The sequence below is a fragment of the Triturus cristatus genome, chromosome 9 (genome assembly GCF_964204655.1).
Source record: "Triturus cristatus chromosome 9, aTriCri1.1, whole genome shotgun sequence".
NCBI classification, from domain to species: domain Eukaryota; kingdom Metazoa; phylum Chordata; class Amphibia; order Caudata; family Salamandridae; genus Triturus; species Triturus cristatus.
Genome location: NC_140592.1, coordinates 1,043,579,847 through 1,043,606,327, shown reverse-complemented (window position 1 = coordinate 1,043,606,327; position 26,481 = coordinate 1,043,579,847). Strand labels below are relative to the sequence as shown.

At 45.2% G+C, this 26,481-nt stretch overlaps 1 protein-coding gene and 1 pseudogene across 2 annotated transcripts in view; both read left to right on the top strand.

Moving 5' to 3' along the window:
- DISP2 (dispatched RND transporter family member 2) overlaps nt 1-26,481 on the top strand; it is a 320,137-nt gene that overhangs the window by 247,355 nt on the left and 46,301 nt on the right. For both annotated transcript variants that reach the window (XM_085626880.1, XM_085626881.1), the window contains one exon: nt 17,233-17,363. In XM_085626880.1, the coding sequence (XP_085483006.1) occupies nt 17,233-17,363 (131 nt within the window). The remainder of the gene's footprint in view (nt 1-17,232; nt 17,364-26,481) is intronic.
- LOC146799323 (uncharacterized) lies at nt 19,201-20,290 on the top strand (annotated as a pseudogene).

Sequence of the window (26,481 nt, the reverse complement as noted above, 5' to 3'; positions counted from 1 at the left end):
CTCACGATATCCACACACCTCTATGACGCCAGTAACGGATATTACATTTCCCACCTTAACCCCTTCCCTGTGGGGGTAATTCTCCCACGGTGCGGGGGGGGGGGCGCACCGTGGGGCTCATGACGAGCTGAGCTCGTCACGGCCCTGCCCACTGATTAACTCTCCCACACAGGCGGGGAATTTATCGCGCGTGGGTGGGCCACGGCCGTTATGACGAGCTCAGCTCGTCATGAGCACAGCTCCACTGTGAATCATGACGAGCTCAGCTGGTCATGAGCATGGAACGAGTTAAATGCCCGTGGCATACATACCGCATGGAAGCGCTACGTGATCCACGCATACATTAAGCGTCAACAAGCACAGATCATATTACTGCAGGAAACACAAGTCACTAGGGGGGAACTTGACAAACTTCGAAAACGCTGGTGGGGTACTTTCTGCGCAACGACATATTTAGCGTTCGCAAGAGGGGCACTGATATGGCTCAGACCAGGGACTCCCTTCCTAGAGACGGGCAGAAGAGTGGACTCAGAAGGAAGGTATGCACTAGTGGAAGGCCTATTAGATGGCCAACCAGTGTTAATCTGCAGTATCTATGCGCCTAACTCAAGACAAGCAAAGTTCTGGGAGGCTCAAACAAAAGTTCTGGTCCAATTCACAGCCTCACCGTGGATCCTGGGAGGAGATTACAACTGCACACTAGACCTCGCTCTCGACAGATCCCAGCCTCCCATCCCAACCTCCCACATGCAAACAGCCCAATTTTGAGTATGGTCGAATCACTGGTCATTAACAAATGCCTGGCGACACACACACTGGACAACTAAACTCTATTCCTTTCACTCCCTTCCCCACAATCTACAAGTGCGACTAGATCGGTTCGTATGCACACCCAAAATTCTCCCCATGATCCAAAACTTGAACTACCTGGGCAGAATACTCTCAGATCACGATGCACACATCGTAACCCTCCGATGGCGCCCACCTCTAACACCGATCCCTGCATGGCGATTACTGCGGGACTACCTCGAAGACCCTGTGTTCAGACCTGAACAGAGGGAAAGCATCCAAAACTATTTTGTTCGAGGCATGTGGGCTGCTGAATTCATATCTGTGCATAGATCGCCGCCTAGTGTTGGGTCCGGATGTTTGCACGTTGTTGTCCTGGAAGAGTCTTCGAAGTATCCTGAGATAGGTGACTCCTCCCCTGGACCACAGTGCGCATGGGCATCCTCTCCATCCTCAGATTGTTTTTTTCCGCCATTGGGTTCGGATGTGCTTATCTTGACTCAAGTTAGGAAAATTTAGTTTTCAGGCCAAAAGGCCTCTAGTTTTCGTCGGTACTGTTCCCGATCGGTATCGACAGTTTACTAGCTAGTTCAGCGACTTTAACAACTTTTTCGGATCCATTATATCCGACCCTCGACATCAACGATGGAATCGAGGACCCCATTCAAGCGGTGTCCTGTTTGCCACGCCAAATATCCCCATATCGACGTCCACCCGGTGTGCAACAAATGCCTCTCACCAGATCACGACGAATCAAAATGTATGGCCTGTGCCCGATTCCGATCCAAGAAGACTCTCCGGAATCGACGAGCCGCGAGACTTGAAGCGCAGCAGGCGGCACCGGCCCCGACCAACATCTTCAGCACCGAGGACGAAGATGTTGAAAGCGTGGAAAACATACCCTCCAGCCCCGCTTCCGAACACGGTTCCAGATCGGAAGACGTAGATGAAGAGCTTTTTCACAGGGAAGAAGCCGACGATGAGGTAGGAGACTACGATGAGGCCTTAAGGGCCGAAGAAGGTAGCTCTGGTGACGAGCAGGGTCTACCCATCCAAATGGAGGATATCACAGAGCGTCACTCTACGGCTCCGGTCGAGGGATCGCCTTCGGGCCTTACCCAAGATCAATCCCGCAGTTCTTCGGCCCCGCCCTCTGGCCCGGCCTCGGACATCCAGCGAGAGCCATTATTACCCAAAAAGACTGGTTTCCCTTCCACGAAACCGAAACCAATCGTCGCACCGGTTCCACAGAAACCGAAAGTGAAAATAACACTGGTCGGCTCGAGGACCACCACACCTTCGACGCCAGCCAAAACCGTCGGCTCCGACCGCACCAAAAGGGACTTCGGTGCCGAACTCGCTGCAGCCGATGTCGGCGCCGACCCAAAGAAAAAGACCATCGGTACCGCCAAAGCGCCTCGGCCCCAGGCACCGAAACAATCGGCACCGACCACCAAGGTTAAAATGGCCGCTGCATCGCAATCCACCTCGAAAGCAGCGACTACGGTCCAGTCATCGGCGCCGTCGACAGCTACTACCTCTCCTCGACTCGATGACCCTGTGGCTCCAAAGAAGTCCACACCTACCTCTACAGAACCACTCGGCGCCAAAGAACCGTCGGCGTTCCAGGTGCGACAAGTAGCAGCGTCTTTGCAACGCATCAGAGAAAAGGCAGCCCTCCAGGCCACGTCGGGCTCCGAGCCGAAAAAGGCTCAAAAGGCACCTTCGGCACCGACCAACATCACCTTTGGCTTGCCGCCATCCACGGCGCCGAAACTGTTCGAGATCAGAACACGTGTCACCCAGACAAGGTCCCCATCTACTGAACGCTCTCCTGGTGGGACATCACCGTCCCACTTCATCGACGCCGACACCGGCAGGCTCATGCTCCGAGAGCGGAAGATCACTTCCGAGCAGGCTCTGGACTCTTACAGGATCCCGCTTAAGCAAAAACTGCCGGCGGAATCGGAACCGGTTCTTTATGAACGCCTCCACACCTCTTACCCAGAACCACAGTCCTTCTCTCCGACGCCCTCCGACACGGACGCAGTAGAGGACTATATGGGTGACGACCCCATCTACCCCAGGGATATGGACCCTGAAGGCCAGCAGGACCCTGATCAAGTTTGGGATGACCCTGTAGACCCAGGTGCCGCTCTGGATACACAGGACACGCAGCTTTATGGCGCAAAAACGTCTCCCACAGAGGACACTGCTGCATTCAACGCCCTCATTGAACGTGCTGCAGCCAATCATGGAGTGCAACTCCACTCAGACACAATCGAGGACGATTTCTTGGTGGACACTTTCGCATCCTCAGAGAGGACTGTAAAGACTCTGCCCATGTTGAAAGGTGTCCTCAAGCCAGCAAAAGACATTTTCAAAGAAACCACCAGGGCACGGGTAATAAACCCCAGGATCGACAAAAAATACAAGCCCGCACCTGGGGACCCTACGTACATTAGAGGCCAGTTACCTCTGGACTCCATCGTAGTTGCCAATGCTCGCAAACGGGCACACTCGCAGTCAACTGGTGATGCTCCTCCCCCGGACAAAGAGTCCAAGGTGCTAGAGACCTCCGGCAAAAGGATTGCAGCCCAGGCGGCAAACATATGGCGCATTGCCAATACACAGGCGCTCCTAGCTCGCTACGATCGCTCACACTATGACACGTTAGAGACCCTACTCCAACATTTACCAGACGAGTACAAAGAGGCAGCGGAGCTCCTCATCAGAGAGGGACAACTTCTCACAAACGCATCCATTAAGTGTGCACTGGATGCCGCCGACACAGCTGCGAGAGCAATAAACACCAGCGTCATGCTGAGACGACACGCCTGGTTACGAATCTCCGGGTTCAAACCTGAGGTTCAAAATAACATCCTCAATCAGCCCGTCAACCCTGACTACTTATTCGGACCAGAGGTTGACACCACCCTAGAAAAAATAAAAAAAGACACAGACACTGCAAAGTCAATGGGGGCTCTGCAAACGCAGACATTTCGTAGTGGCTCCTTTCGTCGCCCCGGAAATAGAGGAGCAGGTAGAGGACAGGGGTCACAGCAAACCTACAATAAAGGGGGCACACAAAGTACCTATGATAAAAACACCCGAGGTGGATATCGTGGCTCCAGCACAAAGGGCAGAGGACACGGTTACGGCAATACCAGGTCCTCCCCCAAAAACAAACAGTGACGCCCTCTCCCTTCCCCCCGACCACATAACACCTGTCGGGGGAAGACTCCAGTGGTTCCTGTCCACGTGGACTACCATCACCACGGACAGGTGGGTCAAAGATGTTATCCAACACGGTTACTGCCTCGAACTAACCTCCACTCCACCCACAATACCGCCAAAACACCGTCCTATGTCCTCAGAGCACTTAACGTTATTACAGCAGGAAGTGCTAAGTATGCTGCAAAAAGGCGCAATAGAGGTCGTGCCCGTCCACCAGCAGGGAACAGGGGTGTACTCTCTGTACTTCTTAATACCAAAAAAGGACAGGTCCCTCAGACCTATACTAGACCTGAGACCCCTCAACCACTACATTCTCTCAGAGCATTTCCACATGCTCACCCTACAGCAGGTTCTCCCGCTGCTCAGACAGGGAGACTTCCTAGCCACGCTAGACCTCAAAGATGCGTATTTCCACATACCCATACACCCGTCACACAGAAAATATCTCAGGTTCACTATTCAGGGGCAGCACTACCAATTCAAAGTCCTTCCCTTCGGCGTGACAACAGCACCCAGAGTTTTCACAAAGTGCCTAGCTACTGTGGCCGCACATCTACGGAGGCAACACATACACGTCTACCCTTACCTGGACGACTGGCTTGTTCAGGCAAAGTCAGCCCAGCAATGTGCCAGCCACATGTCCTGCACCATTCACCTTCTTCACAGTCTGGGATTCTCACTAAATTACCCAAAATCACATCTCCAGCCCGCACACGTACAACAGTACCTAGGTGCGACCATAGACACTCTGGCAGCCACAGCTCAGCCAAATCTAGTGAGGATCAACGGCATACAAATGCTGATTTCAAAGTTCAAACCCCAACACTCCCTTCCTGCGTGAGTGTTCATGCAGCTGATAGGCATGATGGCCTCCTGCATTTTCATAGTCCCGCACGCGAGACTACATATGCGCCCGCTTCAGGAGTGCTTAGCACGCCAATGGAATCAGGCTCACGGGCAATTAAAAGACCTAGTGTTGGTAAGCGGTCGGATATACAACTCTCTGCATTGGTGGAATCCACAAAACCTTTGCAAGGGCCGACCGCTCCACGAGCCTGTTCCACAAATAATACTGACAGCGGACGCGTCTCTCCAGGGATGGGGAGCTCATGTACTCAATTACACAGTGCAGGGACTATGGACAATACAACAAAAGAAGATGCACATCAACCTTCTAGAACTGATGGCAATCTTCCTGGCAATGAAAGCCTTCAAGGTACACTTGTGCAACAAAGTCGTGTTGATCCGGACGGACAACATGACTGCCATGTACTACATACAGAAGCAGGGAGGAACGCACTCTCCACAGTTGTCTCATCTGGCTCAGAGCATGTGGAAGTGGGCCATTCAGAGGAACATATTCCTCATGGTGGAACACCTCCCCGGCAAGGACAACCAGATGGCGGATCTGCTCAGCAGACACAGCCACCAGATGCACGAGTGGGAGCTACACCCGTCAGTACTCCAACCGTACTTCCAACAGTGGGGTCATCCAGAGATAGACCTATTCGCCACAAGCGAAAACGCAAAATGCCAAAGCTTTGCCGCCAGGTTCCCACATCCACGGTCGCAGGGCAATGCGATATGGATGAACTGGTCCGGCAGATTTGCGTACGCTTTTCCCCCAGCGCCGTTGATACCGCTGGTGGCACGCAAACTGCGACAACACTCACTGACACTCATCCTGGTTGCTCCAACATGGGCACGCCAGCCATGGTACACCACCTTTCTGGAACTTTCCGTGGTGCCGCATCAAAGGCTGCGGATCAAACCCGCGCATTTGACGCAGAACCATGGAGAAATTCAGCACCCAGATCCGCAACAGCTGAACCTGGCAATCTGGCTCCTGAAGTCCTAGAGTTTGGCTACCTAAACCTGCCACCTGACTGTATGGAGATCATTAAGGAAGCTAGGAGACCCACTACCAGAGCTTGCTATGCAGCCAAATGGAAGAGGTTTGTCATTTATTGCAACAACAATGACATTAACCCGCTAGACGCATCCATTCAAAACATAATCTGTTACCTCTTACACCTATACCGATGCAATCTGGCATACACCTCCATACGTATCCATTTGACCGCAATAGCAGCCTATCTCCAAAACAGGCAGCACCTCTCTTTATTCAGAGTGCCTACCATCAAAGCCTTCTTGGAGGGACTTAAACGAGTAATTCCCCCAAGACACCCACCAGCACCAGTGTGGAACCTCAACTTGGTCCTCACCCGACTGATGGGTCCACCCTTCGAACCTCTCCACTCATGTGAGATTCAATTCCTCACCTGGAAAGTAGCTTTCCTATTGGCAATCACTTCGTTGAGAAGAGTTAGTGAACTCCAGGCACTAACCATTCAAAAGCCATTCATACAAATTCATACCAACAGGGTCGTACTACGTACTAACCCCAAATTCATGCCTAAAGTAATATCGCAGTTCCACATGAATCAAACTATTGAACTGCCCGTTTTCTTTCAGAATCCACAAAATGTCGCTGAAAGAATGCTCCATACACTAGATGTCAAAAGAGCCCTCCTGTACTATATAGACAGAACTAAGCACTTTAGGAAGACAAAACAACTTTTCGTTGCCTTTTCTCCACAACACAAAGGCAACTCCATCTCCAAAGCAGGTATAGCCAGATGGATCGTTAAGTGTATTCAAATTTGCTATCAAAAGGCTAAACGTACATTAACGATTCCCCCATGAGCCCACTCAACACGTAAGTTAGGGGCGTCCATGGCTTTCCTGGGAAACATTCCTTTACAGGATATATGTAGAGCAGCCACATGGTCCACTATACATACATTTACCAAACACTATTGTGTAGATGTACACTCAAAACAGCAGGCAGCTGTAGGACAGGCTGTTCTCAAAACTCTTTTTCAGACCGCTGCAGCTGGTACTGGTGGCCGCCACTAATGGGAGGTACTGCTATGTATTCTATGCACAGATATGAATTCAGCAGCCCACATGCCTCGAACTGAATATGCTACTTACCAGTATGCATCTGTTCTTGGCATGTAGGGCTGCTGACATTCATATCGCCCACCCTCCTCCCCGGCGCCTGTAGCAGCTGCAGCTCTCAGAATTACTGTATAGCATGGTCATCACTTTCTGTATCTACTCCATCACTGCCACAATGGCGAAAAACAATCTGAGGATGGAGAGGATGCCCATGCGCACTGTGGTCCAGGGGAGGAGTCACCTATCTCAGGATACTTCGAAGACTTTTCCAGGACAACAACGTGCAAACATCCGGACCCAACACTAGGCGGCGATCTATGCACAGATATGAATGTCAGCAGCCCTACATGCCAAGAACAGATGCATACTGGTAAGTAGCATATTCAACCGAAAATGCACACACTACATCATCCAGAACACTAGAATGGGATGCCTTCAAGGTGGTCGTGAGAGGGGCCTGCATCAGACAAATCACTGGGGTGCGAAAGACACTAGAGCAAATCATACAGTCAACAGAGACACGCCTGGCGATATTATCAAAAGAAGGAAACACCAGCGTGATACCCCTATCACAGCTAACAGAGGCTAAGACCAAATACGCGGAAGCCTGCGCAGACGTACGCAGATATAACTTTAGAGCATACGCTGCTAGAACCCACAGAGAGCGGGACCGAGCCGGGTCCCTGCTGGCCTGGCTAATTTGGCAAACCCAAGATTCACAGCCAATAACCAGCATAACAATCTCAGCGGGCCTCATCACCCACACGCAAGCAGAGATCTTGCAGGCCTTTCACGAATACTAGGCAGAACTATATAAAGAGCCAGCACTAAATAGAGGGGAACACATAAACAAGATCCTGAACCCCAACACCATGACACGATGAACTGCCTCAGGCTCCGATAAGACCTCCCTAGACGAACAGATCACACCGACAGAAATCAAAACTGCAATCCACAACCTAGCCAGAAACAAGGCCCCAGGCCATGATGACCTTCCATTAGAATACTACAGCACATTCTCATCCGAGCTAACCCCACAACTAGAAACAGTCATCAATGCGGCATTGGAGACTGGGGAGCTCCCCAAGTCCATGCGGGAATCCACGCTGGTGACTTTCCCTAAACCAGACCGAGACACTCTATTACGATCTTCGTACCGGCCGATCACACTTCTAACATTAGACTGCAAAATCTTGGCCAAGATCCTAGGGGACAGGTTCACGGGAATGCTCCCCAATCTTATACACCCTGACCAAAACGGGTTTGTGCCTGGGAGAAGCACCTCCCAGAACATCCACAGACTATTCCATGTCCAGGACAGGGTAAGGGGCCGCTTCCCAAACACTGCATGCCTCATTTTGGATCTGGGAAAAGCCTTCAACACCCTGGCATGGCAGTATCTGTTTGCAGTGCTGAGGCAGGTGGGGGTTGGTCCCAAGCTCACGGCATTCACCAAACTGATGTACACGGGGCTCCTATCTCAGGTCTGCATCGGCCAACACATCTCATATCCTTTCCTGGTGACCAGCGGGACATGCCAAGGGTGCCCGCTGTCTCCCCTACTCTTCGCACGAGCAATAGAACTACTAGCAATCAGGCTTCGCGAGGGAAGAGAACACTGGGGCATCCCATTAGAAGACCGAATTCACGGAATGTCCCTATACGCAAACGACCTATTAATCAATATAAGAGACCTCACCATGGACCTGTCTCCCCAATGTACTACACTGGACATCTTCGGGAAGGTGACGGGGCTGAAAGCCAACTGGGGTAAATCCTCTAACCCCTCAACCCAGAAATTCCCCACGAGAAATACACGCCGGGGTGATCAGGCTAGCGTGGAACGGAGACGCCCCGAGGTACCTAGGAATCCGGCTATACCACACCCTGAAAGACCTCCTTGAGGGCAACCTCTACAGAGCACTGAGGGGCATCAGAATCCAAATTAACATTTGGCGTTCTCTATCACTAGCCCCTATAGCAGCGGTTCCCAAACTGTGCGCTGTGGCTCCCTGGTGCGCTGTGAAAACTAGCCAGGGGCGCCACGAACAGATGAGCACACAGTTTGGGAATCAGTAATAAATAGTATGTTGCACTTATCTGCATCTGAATTCAACCCTGCTCCGTGTGATCAGGCCTGCAGTGGTTGCCCTGGGCCATAGGAGGGCAATGCAACCTCACTATCAAGGCGTCTTGTTTAATTACAACTTTTGGTATATTTACCAGCTTAGCTAATGTCTTCATCGCCCCTCCACTCCCACAACGTGTCCATGTGTATCCGAAAACAACCAGTGAGGGAAGGTGACTAGTGTGCAAAGAATGACGAATGCAAGGAAAGAGAGGCCTTGGAAGAGGGGCGCAGATGCAAATTCTTATGAAACTTTCATCTGAATACAAGATAATAATATCCTATTCATGTGTGCTGCTGATATGCAGATCACTAAACGCAGTGTGGTTAATTCAGATTCATGGCATGCAGCCCTCCCCCCCCCTTGAAATCGAGCACCGGACCTGCAACTTTCTGCCAAGAAAGAAACAACACACAATTAAATATTAATTAACTCCCTGCTCTGATAGCCAGAGAATAACGCCCATTTTCTATCGTCTGGATCCAGTATTCACCTCAACAATACAATAAACTAAACTAAACTAAAATTATGGTGGTGCTTAGCAGATAGGGAAGTACATCACATGTGTACTGTATATTCTTTTTTACTTGCGCATGAAAACCATTATAATTCAAGATATTTGGGTAACATTTCCAAGCCCTTACAGCTGCTTCTCTGTTGCACTTGAAAGCTAAGAGCGCTTCGAGAAGCCTGGAGCTGGCATTGCTGAGAAAATAGAGATATTTTCCTTGGGGTTTTATCACGCTCAGCTGTGAGTGTTTGTGAAGGTATGGGGGTGTTTGAGATGACTATGTTGTGTGCGCTGTTATCTTTCCTGCCAATAAAAACAAAATACCATGTGGTCAGTTTGCTTATCTTCCAAAATTAAGACAACAACTTTGTTAATGTTAATGTTAAAGAAATTTATAAGAGCGCACATATACCCGGAGGTGTCTTGGCTCTAGAACCAACAATGACCCGCTGCAACCTCACCCCTAATACTGAAAGAGCCAGGTTTGTAATTGCTTTCTGAAAACGGTCAAAGAACTAGCATTCCTAAGATGAAAGGGAAGAGAATTCCACAATTTCGATGCACCGTAATAAAAGCTGTGTCCACCCCAATGGGCCGTATGAATTCTAGGCACAGCCAGCAGTCGTGCCCCCGAGGACCGAAGCTGTCTGGTGGGTTGGTACCACGTGAAATGATCCTGCAGAAAAGAAGGACCTATATGATGTAAGGCTTTAAAAACGATACATAAAGTTTTAAAATCAATACGCCGAGATACGGGGAGCCAATGAAGATTGCAAATTTCATTGGAGACTGAGCAGTGTCTGGGGATGTCAGATATGAGGCGAGCTGTTGAATTCTGAATCATCTGGAGTTAACGCAGATACTGCTTATGGGCGTTAAGGTATAAACCATTACAGTAGTCCAGCTTAGATGAAATAAGACCTGAAACTACTGTTTTTCTGGTGTTATCGGGAATATAAGGAAAAATGTTCCTTATTTTTTTAATAAGGAAGTGCGAGGCAGATACCACGGCATTTGTGTGATGGTGGAGAGTCAGTCTGTTGTCCATTAACACACCCAAATTCTTTGCCTTAACCACCGGTTTGGGCGGGGGACCCAACTCTGCAGGCCACCACAGATCGTTCCAGGGAGGCTGTACACTGCCAAAAATCAAAACTTCCGTTTTACTGGTATTAAGGCAGTGTGCTGTCATCCATTTATTAATTGCACTCATGCAGCATCTGAACTGCGAGGCCGGGGACTGTTGGGATTTAAGAGCCGCCACCACAATCTGGGTGTCGTCGGCATAGGTGGTCAAATTAAAACCAAATTCCCGAATAAGGGGCGCTAGTTCAGAGACATAAATATTAAACAATGTGGGGCTCAATGAGCTACCCTGAGGGACACCACATGGAAGAATGTACGGATCTGAATTGAAGCCATCCATAGATACAGTGGATCTACAATCAGTGAGAAAGGAGGCTAAAAGTGCTCTTGCCGTCTCTCCTACTCCTAATCCCTCCAAACACCTTTGCAGGAGGAGGTGATCTATCATGAACAGTTATGAGCCCAGTGGGTTAAAGCGGAAGAAAACGCGAAAAACGAAGTATTCCGAGGGGGAAGCAAGCTTCATCTTACCTCTTGAATAGTCAAATGATGCATGTATCATTCAGTCCTATATATGTCACCAAGTAATTCAGTTGTAATCAGATTTCCCAAATAAATCCATAGGAAACGGTATTAGTAATAAGTCAACATTATAGTTGCATATTTAGTGCCAATGTGTGGGCTCCATTTTCTAAAAGAAGAAATGGAGATTATCATGAGCACACATTTCCAATCTCGCACAATGACATCATTTCAAAAAGCCAAATCGACAATAAATCCACAAAAATAACCGCACATCCATGATCTATTGCTGAGCACTCGTGGGGGTCATTAGAACCAATGTCTAAGAAGTTAAAAGCCAACTACTGAGGGGAACCAGCAGCACATAAAAGTTACTATCTTTCAAAACTGCGCTTTTAAAACCATTACCATCATGTTCATTATTATAGTCAGAAAATTACGAGAGGCCTCCCCATGAGAATGAGACTTTACAAGAATCCATTCGAAAACCGTGCCATGAGTAAAACACACCAATTCCCCCTAATACGAGCTTGACATAATAAGGTTGCTATGGTGAAAATGCGCGCCAACCAGTGTGGGGAACCCATAGCATGTAAATGGTATTGCCATTCAATGTAGCGCTTTCCAAGTTACTTCTATAATATTCAATAATAGACTCGAAAAGTCACAAGAAGCCTCCCCTTAAAACTCAATTAAGAAAAAAAATATTTGTCATTTCGAAAATAATACTTCGAATCACACGCACAGAATTTCCCTGTGAAGAGCCTGACAAAGTGAAGTTACTGCGTTGATGTTCCATCTCGTATTTAAATACGCCGAGAGAAACACCGGCATTCCAGTCATACCTCATAAGCGTGTCCTTACTCGAGTTCCACGGCGAAACCGTATGTCATGAAACAAGCGTCTTAAATAGGACTGGCCCCTCATATCACGTGTCATAATATGCACATGAACCTTCGAAACAGAGTTACGATATATAATCAAAGTTCCCGAATATTTGAGCGCCATATTGAAGTCGTATATGGACTATGAGATTAAATAAAGTATTCTGACTCCCAGTTGTACTAATCAATTTGAAATACTCGGACTTCAGTTTAAAAGCTAATTATACGTTCCTACATATTAAAGTAAACGGGAGACAAAAATCATGTGTCAAATAAGCACATGATACTTCAAAACGGGGTCGCAATATATAATCAGTGTCCCTGAATATTTAAGCGCCATATTGAAGTAGTATATGGGCTTTAAGATTATGAACAGTTTTTTGACTCCCAGTAGTACTTATCGATTTAAAATATTCGGACCAGAGTTTAAAAGCTAATTGTACGAGATCGTTCCTGCATGCTAAATTTAACGAGAGACAGATATTCGAAAAAGGAGAAAAAACAAAAAAAAAAGAAAAAAAGGGGGAAAAAAAAACCAAGAAACAACGATTCACGTCATTTTGCCATTTTATATAAATCGTTACATGAACAAAGCGGAGAAATTTATGCCATTAGGCATTTATATGTCTAGCATAACGGCTGATAGTGTAAATGTTCTAAAGTAAAAATTATATACCCGCGTACGGTAACTTCCCTAGACACCAATATCTCATATTTACCAATAGTCTAATCAGTTTTAACATCGCCAAATAACATAACATGTAATAATCACAAGAACATCTGTAACTATGGGATACACTTGACAAATAACGCATTATTAGTTGATATAAATAAAGTACCAGACCATGATCACATCATTTTAAAGAAACCGTGCTTAAAGATACTGATAAATATGAAAATGCTTATATCAGCCGATATTAGCAGAGGTAGCCTTATGTCCATAACAAAGGGATATCAATCCAGGAAGCAGCCATATATTAATATTAATGGCACACTTAATGGATAGCACATGGTTAGTTGATACAAATGAATTGCCAAATATGGGTCATGTCTTTTTAGAAGTACCGTGCATAAAAATACAAGTGGATGTGAAATGGCTTGTATCAGCCGATACTTGCAAAGGTCCCCTTATATCCACGTGAGATTGAAAAATGGATACCAATCAGCAAATAAACCGTTATGAATTCATCATCACCATGCCGTACAATGCCGTATAGGATGCAATGTCTAGGCCCTATTAATCATTCATGAAAGTTGAAAAACATGCTCCAGCATCAAAAAATCAACCTAAGCAACCAATTTCCAAAGGGCTGAATAGGCTGAAAGAGGTCTAAAAATAATGATGTAATGCTATATAGGACATATCTATAAGACAAAATGTAGAAACACATATTATAAATATGGACATAAAGACCTGGCCAGCAATAGGGGATAGTCAATATATTAAATATTACAACCCAAAAGCATTGTTGGCATATAAAAAATAGTGCATCTCCCCATCTGTGTTATGCCCCAGACTAGTTGCTCTTAAGCGGCATATCCATTTTGATTCCTTCTGTCGTAACAACAGATCCCTGTTGCCACCTCTCTTTGGTACTGGAACATGGTCAATAGCGTGAAACCAGAATGTTACATCTTCAGGGTGTTCTTTGACATAGTGATTAGTAATCGGATATCTGGTGTCATTAGTTCTTATGGCCCGTCTATGTTCCTGAATTCTTAATTTTAAGCTGCGAATAGTGCGGCCTACATAAATTATACCACATCTGCATCCCAGAACATACACCACATAAGTGGTGTTACAATTTATAAAGTAATCAATCGTAAATTGTCTAGTGGTGTTGTACCCAAAAGCGAGGGTTTTGTTTTTACCTGAGGGACAAACATTACAAATTCCACAGGTAAAGAAACCCTTGGGTTTGTCTGGTAGCCAGGTTTTGATTGTTTTAGGAGTAACTACATAGCTGGGACACAAGGTTCTTTTTAGACAGGTACCCTTCCTATATGTGATGGATGGTTTACTTTCAATCACATCTTTCAAACCTGGAACTCCCACTAAAAGATGCCAGTTTTTTTCGAAAAATAATAAAGATGGCATTGCTATGGGAAGTATATTGGGTTATGAACCTTGCCTTTGAGTTAGTAGTAACCCTGATTTGTTTATCCTGTAGTGTAGCATTCCTACTGGTCTTATTAATCCTTGATTCCGCTCTGTCCAAAACCGCTTGTTCGTATCCCCTTTTGGAGAATCTGTTTTTTATGTCCCTGATATGCGTGTTAAACATCACTTCCTCGCTACAATTGCGTCTGATTCTTACCATTTCGCCGAAGGGAATATTGTTCTTAACTGAACGGGGATGTGCACTCGTCGCATGTAATACAGCGTTACAACACAGTAACTTCACTTTGTCAGGCTCTTCACAGGGAAATTCTGTGCGTGTGATTCGAAGTATTATTTTCGAAATGACAAAAAAAAAATTCTTAATTGAGTTTTAAGGGGAGGCTTCTTGTGACTTTTCGAGTCTATTATTGAATATTATAGAAGTAACTTGGGAAGCGCTACATTGAATGGCAATACCATTTACATGCTATGGGTTCCCCACACTGGTTGGCACGCATTTTCAACACAGCAACCTTATTATGTCAAGCTCGTATTAGGGAGAATTGGTGTGTTTTACTCGTGGCACGGTTTTCGAATGGATTCTTGTAAAGTCTCATTCTCATGGGGAGGCCTCTCGTAATTTTCTGACTATAATAATGAACATGATGGTAATGGTTTTAAAAGCGCCGTTTCGAAAGATAGTAACTTTTATGTGCTGCTGGTTCCCCTCAGTAGTTGGCTTTTAACTTCTTAGACAGTGGTTCTAATGACCCCCACGAGTGCTTAGCAATAGATTATGGATGTGCGGTTATTTTTGTGGATTTATTGTCGATTTGGCTTTTTGAAATGATGTCGTTGTGCGAGATTAGAAATGTGTGCTCATGATAATCTCCATTTCTTCTTTTAGAAAATGGAGCCCACACATTGGCACTAAATATGCAACTATAATGTTGACTTATTACTAATACCGTTTCCTATGGATTTATTTGGGAAATCTGATTACAACTGAATTGCTTGGTGACATATATAGGACTGAATGATACATGCATCATTTGACTATTCAAGAGGTAAGATTAGGCTTGCTTCCCCCTCAGAATACTTTGTTTTCCGCGTTTTCTTCCGCTTTAACCCACCGGGATCATAACTGTTCATGATAATTTTGCAATTCGTTTTTACTAGGCCACATAATTCTCGGACAATTATAACCAGTACCAATTTGGAAGTTGACTATCTATTGAAAGTCTTGGAGGTTGTCCATAAGTAATCACTTTGGGTAAGATTTGACAAAATAATTAATTATTTTATTTATTTTTTCTCTTTTCTTTCGTGTGGGTGTGTGTTATAATTCTTAATATTTTTCATGAAGTACTGGGATAGACATTTCACCTTTATAACTTTTCAGGCCTTTTTATCCATAGGGCCACTGATCTACAATTTTGAATGTTCTGAATTTATTTTGTCCTCATAGGGATGTCTGTTATGTTATCCTAAATTAAAAATGTTTCATATTATGTGTCAGGATGTATACATACTCAGGTCAGATATTTAAGTTATGGTTCGAATTGCTTAACTCCTGTTTCTTAGACTTAGGTGGTTATGGTTTTAATACTCTGAATGTTGTTTGTTGCGTATTTACATGTGTATACGTGTTACTTGTTTTTCTATTATTTATATACAAAGGTGTCGTAATTTCTTATGTATTATGATTTTGAGTATTGTGATGTTGTGTTTTGTGATTTTCATACAGTGTTTTATATATATGTTTGTATCTGTATTCATTTCAGCCCTGACGAAGTTCGTAAGGAACGAAACGCGTTGGCTGAGTCTGAATTTATAAAGTTAATAAAGAATAAAAGGACGAAAATTGGATTGCTTAAAAAGACTTTTTTTTGGTGCACCGTACCCTTTCTAAAAAAATAAAATAAATGCCTCTTTATGTATATTCACTTTGTGATTTGCATGGTACACATTCTCTGCAGCAGGCATATTAACCCTCTGAACTACTTATGATGAATCAAAACTTCCAGCAGTCAAGACTTCTACTAGACATAACTACGGTCTCTCTCCAGGAAGAACATTAATCACCGGAGTTAACTTGACATTTTTATTGTTGGCTGAAAATTGCTGGAGGCCAAGAACGTGGCCGCGTGTGCTTTAAAAACAATGTAAAGTAGCAAACAGGCGCCCCCACGCAACGTCTGCACCCGGTGCGGTGGCACCGGTCGCACCGCCCTAGAGCCGGCCCTGGCCCCACCCCCAGTTGAAAATAAAGTATGTACTCCAGATCTACAGAAGAGACACCTACAGACAGTACCCTAGAACCAGAAATAGTGAACACAGACCCAGCAAAACTCAATTTCTACATTCTGCTCACGCTAGACTTAACACATCCGGACAATCAGAAAACTCAATAGCATCATATCCCAGTGACACACCGTAACTTAAAGTCTATTAATTACAATTGATGTTACTATTATATACTCTGTTTGAACTTGAAGAATCAATAAAAGGTTTTACAAAAAAAAGGAAGAACGTGTCCAACCAGTTATGTTGGATACCTGTGGCTAATATTTTGCAGTCACAGACCCTGGTAGTCAGAAAGTTCTGTAAGAATGCAAAATTTGGTTTTCAGAAGTTTCCATAAATGATTGGTACACGCTTTTAGGAATGGACTGATGACATTCCACAGTGGTGGCCATTGTACACCAAGAGACCTACCAAGCTGTGGTGTAGTGTACTGCTTCTGCAGGAATGTTGGCCCTTTTGCATTGCTCACTGTGCTATAGGACGTAAGCTAAACCCTACCAATAAGGGTCTGATAGGCTGAGACCAGTCTGGGATTGCTTGTGTTCCCTTCTGAAGGGGGCCTTGTCTAGCAGGCCAGGATGGACGGTTGTTCTTTTTGCTGCCAGTTATTTAGTGTGGCATACCATTGCCATGTTGCATTTCACTGTGCATCACATTTGCATCTGGACACATCAGGAGATTAACATTCTCATTTCTTTCTAGCTTTGATGAGATGGGGCTCAGCAGCAGAAGAGAACCGTCAGTCAGTGTTATAACTAGTAAAAGAGATGCACGCACCCGCAGAATGGTGGAACAAGAGTTTGGGAAAGATGGTTTCTTCTGTGGTCCGCCAGGTGAGTGACAACAGGATGAAAAGAACCCCTGTTATCGTGATGAAAGAGATGTGGTATTCATCTCTGAAAACCTACCCAAAAACAAGCACGCTTTAAAAAGTGCAGTGCTAAACTATAAATGTGGAGATTGTTATGACATTTGGAATGAAGCGAAGGAATGTTTTAAAATATATGCACTCCTTTCACAATTTGCACTTTTACGTTTGCACCTTATCTCACCAGGCCAGCATTGTCCTATATATCTGGATTAATAGTGTGCATGGTGTGTTCAGGGTCCTTTTGTTAGTTTCTTCATGAAAAAACGTCATCTAATTGCTTTATTAATGCTATCAAGTAAAAGTTGTACTTTCTAGCACATTATCTCACATGTTCTTGGTCTGGTCATTACTCATAAGAGTTATCTTTGCAGAACATCCTTTCTTTCCCATCACTGGTCCTTCACTATCCTTCCCTACAGTATGTTCCGCGTTGTGCATCACTAAGACACCTTGTAGCACACTGTGAGTGTGCAACCCCCTATATCTCCAGGGCTGTCCTCAAGTTCTGATTATTTCTCCTTGTGCCCATTCCAACTGCTTGACCGTCATCACTTGAGCAGGTATTCACATCAGCAGAGATGCTGCCTGCTGTCTGGCCAAAGGTCATCCAACTCTCCACCCCCAACAGCCCAGTGCTATCCTGCCATGGCCACTCAAGTTCATGCCCAGTCCCAGACTTGTAAATTAAAGAACTTCCCTAAAAATACAGTGAAGTCATTTTAATAAAACAGCATCAGAATGACACGCTTGGTGGCAGGGTAAACTGGCCATTGATGCAGTCTGGCTACTTCAGCTTTGTGGGTCGCTCCCCTGCTGGTTTTTGCCTCTGCTGTGTTGGTTTCGAGTGGCTTTACTAGGGGAGTTCATATTCCTCCTCATTAGTGCCCCAAGAGTAAATTGTCCTTCGATGCTCCGTTCAACAGATCTTCTGCTGGGCTGCAACCTTCCAGTCAGCTGATAAACAAGCACTGGCCCTGTAGGCAGCTTTTCATTGCTCATGTTGAAAGCTTGTAGGGTTACCAGAGGGTCTCTGATGTCAGCCCAATAGTAAGTGTTCATCTGCCCTCGATAAAGCAATGTAAAAATAATTGGGTGTGTGACGTTTGATTTAAAGCATCAATGCCCTTTGCTTTAGACATATAGTGGTCAAACTATAATTGAGGCGGGCACTCTGTTGATAGTAAGCTGCATTGAATACCTCAGGAAATAACAGCTCCTGGGAGTATGTTAAGACTGTCTAAATGAATATTATGGGGATTGGATTTATGTTATTGGTGTTTTACATAATTTTTTGTTTCTAAAGAAAACAACGCTATAAAAGTAAAAAAATTGTATACCTTTAACATCAAGTAAAAAGTGACAGTTATACCACCCCGGAAGTGACATCACATTTGTTACAAGGTCTTCCGGGCCCTTGGGGGCCCTTCCCAGAAATTGCACTACTTCTGGGGGGGTCACAAGACCGTGTTGGGTCACGTGTGTTGTGACATTACCCTGGTCACCTGTTAGTCAAATGATCCAGGCCCTAACACGTGCTTAGGGTTATGCCGCAATCCTCAATGATCCACAGCGCCTGGAGATCAAATGACATGATGTGATTTCAAGGAGTACGCCCCTTTTTTATGCTTAGAATACATATAAGGAACTCCTAATCAGCCTAGGCCAAACCCAGGAGCCGCCGACCAGAAAGAGATTGCTCGGTCATTATGAAGAGATACAGCCACCTCATCAAAAAGACACCCTCAGATGGTGGTTTGAACACTATCGATAGATATTATCGCTGCCTGACACCCGTGACGATGCAGCAGAACACACAGCAGAGTGACCTTAAAGAAGGTGGTCATGACGTCACCAGTTTGAAGAGGAGCTCTGCCGTCAGTTGGAAATGCTCAGTCTCAATGATTTGCCGCAACTGATATCCCCTTTTAAGGGCACCAGCAGCAGCGAAGCCTCGAGTAACGAAACAACTGTCGAAAACAATTCCTCCGAAATGGAAGATGGTGAAGAATCTATAACAGCTCGCTGATATATGAATATATGGGGTTTCTGGAGGAACCGGCTCCAGAGGCTATTGTGGTGCAACAGCCGAGCACAAACTCCAACGTTGATTATGCCTCAATTGATCTCAGCGACTATTCAAAATTCAGAACCATTGCCTAGTCCCTCAAAAATGCAGAGATTAGTAAAGATTGTTATAGTCACTTACTTATAACATACATATGGCTATATTTTAATTTTAACTAATAGTTTGTCTTTCTTTTTTGAACCGTAGAAAGCATCAGCAAAAAGAGCTGTGGTATAGGGGACATCACCAATGGTAAAGGCCGTACATTTTTACTGCTTATGCTGTTCAAAACAGACTGAAAGTTCCACGATCCAAAACAAAGAGCTGCATAAGAAATGTGTTTGTACTTATAATATCACAGATTTTGAAAAGGAAGCCCCAGGTGTATCCTACAATGACATGTGGGTTGTTAAATGTTTTGCTGTGATTATTGATAATGCGTGTCTCAAACATGACTTTTATAAACTCTGTTCCTGCCATAAAGTTAATGATCCACAGCAGGAGGCTCACAAGTGTCTATATGTCTCATAATCACCAAGAATAATCTGTCATATATGTAGCTAGCTAGACCTGCTCAAAGTATATAAACTATTATGGATGGCATATAGTTGGTCAGAGGAAAAGAAAAATGTCCACCCTGATATGATTACGGTCATGTCGCCACGCTGAAAGAGATCTGATGGTCATGCAAACCAGGCTCAAAACTCGGCTGTATGCAAGGGCTATGTACATATTTTGTTAGAAGGATGGTAGAAAGGGCTATAGAAAGATTTATGTGCAATATTTATTTTAAAAATAGACAAGTCAGATCTGTAGCCCTGTGAAAACTGTTACAAAATTGATGAGTCGTTCTGTATTGTGCCATTAAAGTATTATTTAACGTTACATACTTACTCACTTTTAGAACAGACATCAGAATGTCGGTGCACAAGATGATTCTGAGTTACCTCCAGGATACATACCGATTTGCAAATTGATATATGTGTTGCTTTAAGAAAGAATAGACAAAATACAGCCTGCAACTCTCTGTTATTTGAAGCTTGTTGAACCATCCACAGCTGTGCAGTGTGACTGCCCACGTGTAAAGCCAACTGGTGTGTCAATGCATGGTTACCTACATTGGATGAATACTGGAGCTCGTACAAATACCCTATGCATGAATTAATACTATCACCAGCGACCAGGTTTCATATCGCCTTGGAGCTTTTGAATGAAGGTTATTTCAGAAATAAAGGTTTTGGATTGTACGACAGAGAATTGTACAATCTTTTGAATACCGGCAGTATCCTAAGTGTGCAAAGTTATAGGAGAGGTGACCAGGTAGTCCTGTCTAGAGCCATTGAGTTTATAGCTGTAAAAATATCAAAACTTGTGATGCTGCACAAATTATATGACTGCCCCTCTAGTAATGTGTGTAGGATGTGTCGTGTACCACGAAACTATAAAGTATGCTCTGTTTATGTGTTGCCAACATTCTTTATTTTTAATAAAATTACCTTATACAAAGCCATTGTCTTTCATTGCATGGGATGCTGGGGCTGATAACATGTCAGTGGCAGTGTTAAGGAAGCTTTTTATGATACAAGCGGCGTCGGAAGCTTTGGAAGCGTTGAAGCTCTGTTTAGAAGGGCTCAAGTTGAAAACGAGTCAGGAAACAGAGTGCATGTGTAGACCTGGTTATCTGGGGAACAGGCATATTCACTGCACAAGTCCGCTAGGAGTCATTTAAAGAGGAGATCGACCATCGTTAATGCGTGGCTAAATTATCAATGGCAAGCAGACATAATCAGTCTTTAAGATCTAGCCAAGCATAATAACGAAGCTCGATATATATTTACAGTAATAGATGTATTGTCTGTGAGAGGCTGGCTTAGTACATGATGCTCACTTATGTGAGTGCAGCACCCTGCACTAATCCAGACGACCCTTGTGGTGATTTTATTGGTTTAGACAACTGTAGAAAGGCTCTCTAAGTGCTAGCTGTGGAGAGCAGCCTACAGGCTTACTCTAGGAGGAGTGTAAAGCAGCCAAGGTTCACCAGTATCCAATATTTAGTATAGTCTAAGTGAAAAAGAACCACACAGTGTACTTATAAAAATAGATATTTATTACAGTCACTTACTAACACTATTCAATATCTCCTGCCCGGAGATATACTGACAATGCATACAATACTTCAAAATAGAACAGTAAGAAGCACTAATACACTGTGGTCCCCGGGGGAGACCAAACCATATGCAAAAATAGTGGAAAGTGAACCTCAACAGTTGATGAGACTGGACCCAGAAGGTGTAGAGAGTCCGGGACCCAAGATACCACCCCAGGGGAGAGTCTAGGCACCCCACGATAGTCATATGCCAAGAGGATACACAACCCCGTACTCAATACTACTCAGGGTACATTGCGGTTGAAGTCTTGAAGAGGAAAGACCCTTCCCAGTGGACTCCGAGGATACCCCGTGGAAGACAGAAGCTTGAGGAGGCACCCCACCTGTGGATACCCTCGGAATCAGAATACCTACAACCACTGTCGAGCACAATATAGGACTTCAGGATGAGACCGCTGTTGCAGAAGGATGAAGGAGTCTGTTGGAACCCGGGCGTGGGTTTGTGTCGAAAAGTACCTGAAAGCAGAGGGGACAGAGTCTATGCCGCTCTGGGACGTCCAGGAAGCACAGAAAAAGAAGGGCACTCAACTTCAATGAAAACAGGTGAGTTGAAGAGGCTTCAAGTATGGGTACACCGAATCGGTAGCTCTGCCTGAGCCACCGTGATGCTGTAGACAACAGAATCCGTCCATCCAGCCACCCGCATCGGCACGGGTCAGTAATAGTGGGGATAGACTCATAAACAGAACCTTTATATGCATCTAACTCTGTTGACACAAGTCGGTCGTGGGAAACGACGCAGTCACCGTGTGATGAAGCGATGCAGTGACGTGGTGCACAGGGATTTGGTTACAGGGTGTTGTATGAGGGATGCTGGCCTCAACTCGATGAGAGGACAACTCAGGCCTCGAAGGAATGCAGAACCACCACCTGTGTTGCTGAGCCTTTTGGAGTCCGTTGGAGCCCAGGTTCGGCAGACCAGTCAATTGTGTTGCAGTACCTGCGGATGCAGGGGAGTGACTCCTTCACTCCAAGCGAGATTCCTTTGGATGTCTCTAGATGTCCACAGGCCCAGGACGGAACCTGTATGTAGCACGGACACTGATGTTGCAGCGTGTTTGCAGGACGACAAGGTCAAGAGCAGACTGAGTCTTCGCAGTTGCAGTCTCGGTCCCAAAGCAAAGGATGATGCGATCAGTCCGGCACAGTCAGCACGACTCGGCCAGGATGTCCAGACAGCCAAAGATGAAGTAGAGTTGGAGCTGAATAGAATCCTACGATGAATCAAGGGTCCCACCCACAGGTAAGCACATAAGTACCCTCAGGAGAGGGTTGGGATGATTCAGGAGTCCCTCCCAGAAGAGGTGCTAGACAGAGGGGAGAATACTCCCATGTCCTTTGTCTAGTTTCACACCAAAATGGGAGCCAAAGGCTCCCTAAGCTGGTTTGAACTGAAGTATGCAAGGAGGGCACCAAATGTGCCCTTCTAGCATACTTTGTGGTGCTGGCAAGCGCCCCCACCCCGGCCTAACTCACTAAATCCTGTCTGGGAGATGGTCACACCTCTCTGTGACAGGAAACCTGTTGTCTTAAGCTTGGCCCAGCAGCAGGAGGGCAGAATCGTGTCTGTGGTCAGCAGCAGCCCTAGGTTGCTGTCAGGCTCTGTAAGTTCGGTCCCGGGAGCATAGAGAGCTTCCCGGACGTGCCCTACCGTGGTTGGAATCATACTCCAACACCGGATACAGTGTTGGGGTATGATTCCCACATGTTTGATACCAAACATGAAGATATCAGGGTGGGGGAATGGACCACTTGTCCTGTGTACCAGGGTCTTTCAATTTACGCGGTTGGGCATCCTTAAAAAACCCTCATATACGTACACTGGCGTTGGGCGGTATATCTTGATTCTCCGCCGTAGTGTATCGTGATAGCATGATCATTGGGCTTTTTATTGTCCAAATGCTAACCTCCCCATGGAGGAAGACCAACTGGTTATACAGTAGTGGTCAGGAATAATGGAACGAGGGCGTGCTCGTGCTCTGTGAACTGTGATGTTAAAATTCCTAAAGCCAAGTCCCGTGTCCTTTATTCTTGGGGTTCTTGACAAAGGGAAATTAAAAATGGTGTTCGTGCATATGAATAAACTTGATTATTAGTTTGATGCACTGGTATGTATCTAGTGTTATATGGTCAACATGTTTCAGCCCCATGCAAGGTCTAGAGGCTTTCGTCAGGACCGGAAGGTGAAAAGGAGGGCTTAATTGGGCTCTCCACTATTTTCTGTGGGTGGAGAGTAGTACTCACCACCATCGATTTAAGGAAATCAGACCGTTCGTATCCGTTCCTGTAAAGACAATCAAGGATTAAATGACAGCCTAGCGTGATATTCTACAATGCTAAAACGATATTCTCGTGCTTTATGCCCTGTTAACATCAATATTTCTAATTAATGGACTGCGTTGCTGTCGCGCCTTCTTTCATTACAGGGTGCATGCTTTATTAAAAGGGACTAACTACAAAAAGGTTTTAGTGAATGCTATCTCGGTTCTCTTTCTGGTGTGATTCTTAATTAGATTAGAAAAAGGGTCGCTTAGGTGATGCGATTATTCTATCCTTGTTGTTCTCATAGCTACTCGTTTCCCTATGAGGGAGCGAGCCGTCGTTGTGAATTAATAAGTTTAGTGTATAGAGTCTCAAAATGCGATTGTATGTATGGTTATGGTAACAAACAGGAGGTTCATTGCATGGTGAGCGTAAAGTTATGTGAACTGATGGCGTTGCCGTCTGTTGATTCAGCGTTACGGAGCCAAAGGCCAGAAACAAACTTTCTGAGTCAAATACCTTTCAAAGCAAGTTGGACATCTTCATTCAGGGTGTCAGTCAGTTAGGTGAGCGCCAATTGCTGCATGAAATGGGAAAATATAAGGTTACTTATCTCACAGGTTGACGTGGTGTAGAGAGCTCGTCTCGCCGTCGCTTACCGGCTGCTCTGGCAGAATAGCTTGTTCTGACTCTGACGTTCCCCTGGAATCACACCAGAAAGAGAACCGAGATAGCATTCACTAAAACCTTTTTGTAGTTAGTCCCTTTTAATAAAGCATGCACCCTGTAATGAAAGAAGGCGCGACAGCAACGCAGTCCATTAATTAGAAATATTGATGTTAACAGGGCATAAAGCACGAGAATATCGTTTTAGCATTGTAGAATATCACGCTAGGCTGTCATTTAATCCTTGATTGTCTTTACAGGAACGGATACGAACGGTCTGATTTCCTTAAATCGATGGTGGTGAGTACTACTCTCCACCCACAGAAAATAGTGGAGAGCCCAATTAAGCCCTCCTTTTCACCTTCCGGTCCTGACGAAAGCCTCTAGACCTTGCATGGGGCTGAAACATGTTGACCATATAACACTAGATACATACCAGTGCATCAAACTAATAATCAAGTTTATTCATATGCACGAACACCATTTTTAATTTCCCTTTGTCAAGAACCCCAAGAATAAAGGACACGGGACTTGGCTTTAGGAATTTTAACATCACAGTTCACAGAGCACGAGCACGCCCTCGTTCCATTATTCCTGACCACTACTGTATAACCAGTTGGTCTTCCTCCATGGGGAGGTTAGCATTTGGACAATAAAAAGCCCAATGATCATGCTATCACGATACACTACGGCGGAGAATCAAGATATACCGCCCAACGCCAGTGTACGTATATGAGGGTTTTTTAAGGATGCCCAACCGCGTAAATTGAAAGACCCTGGTACACAGGACAAGTGGTCCATTCCCCCACCCTGATATCTTTGTACTAACCTCTGGAAGCCGAATGGACCTCTGCTTCTTTTTCCCTCCCCCCATTGATAAATTACAGTGATACCAAACATGCCCAGGTTCGTTCCAGGCAGTTTAGAGATGGTCTTCGCGTAATGGCGCATGGTCTCTCTCTATATCGTAATGGCTGATACAAAGCCTGGAGAATGGACTATGGGTTTGTATGAGTGGTCTGCTCATGCAGGGCCACCCTCATACTTGGAAACAAGCACCCTGCCTTTGGGACTGAAAGGCCTGCTAGAGGGGTGACTTATAGGTTTCATGTGGAGTGAGGTAAGATATAAGGAAACATATCTTTCGTGAAAGGTACATGCACCAACTCACACAGGCTGCTATGGCAGGCCCGTTGTCGAAGTTTGGAGGGTCCCTCCTGGGTGGCATAATACATGCTGAAGCCCATAGGGGATCCCTGAGGTACCCATGCCGTGGGTACCCTTCGTACCATATACCAGGGACTTACTATGGTGCCCCAGTAGCCAAATAGGAATGTACCAAGGTACTCACCATAACCAATTTAGGGAGGAAGCACAGTTTCTGGGGTCCTGATTAGCAGGATCAGAGTAAGACTAGTCAGAAAAACAGTAGAACACCAGCAAAAAGTGGAGGTAACCATGAAAGCAGATCCTACTTTCCTATATTGTCCACGTACACCTTTTCAGAAGCGATAAAACGGATACTAGCATCCCCATGGCCTTTAAAGCCATCTTCAGAAAAGAGCGAGCCCATCAAAAACTGCAAACAGATGCCAGAAAAGAATTTCAGAAATTATTGAAACAGCACGCTGTGCATCATTTTGTAATCCACATGGAGGTAAAAGCTGCAGTGATAGAGCATTTTAACAGAACTTTAAAATCTATGATGTGGAGATATTTCACGGCCTACAACACACACTGATATGTGGATGTTCTACACATTTTTATAGATGGTTATAATTCCAGCTACTACAGAACCATCAAAATGTCTCCTGTAGAGGTAACACCCAATAATTCCTTAGCGGTGTAGAGAATGGGGTATGGGAACCATATTGCTGTCAAGGTAAAGAAGCCTCTTTTAAAAGAAGGTGATCACGTTAG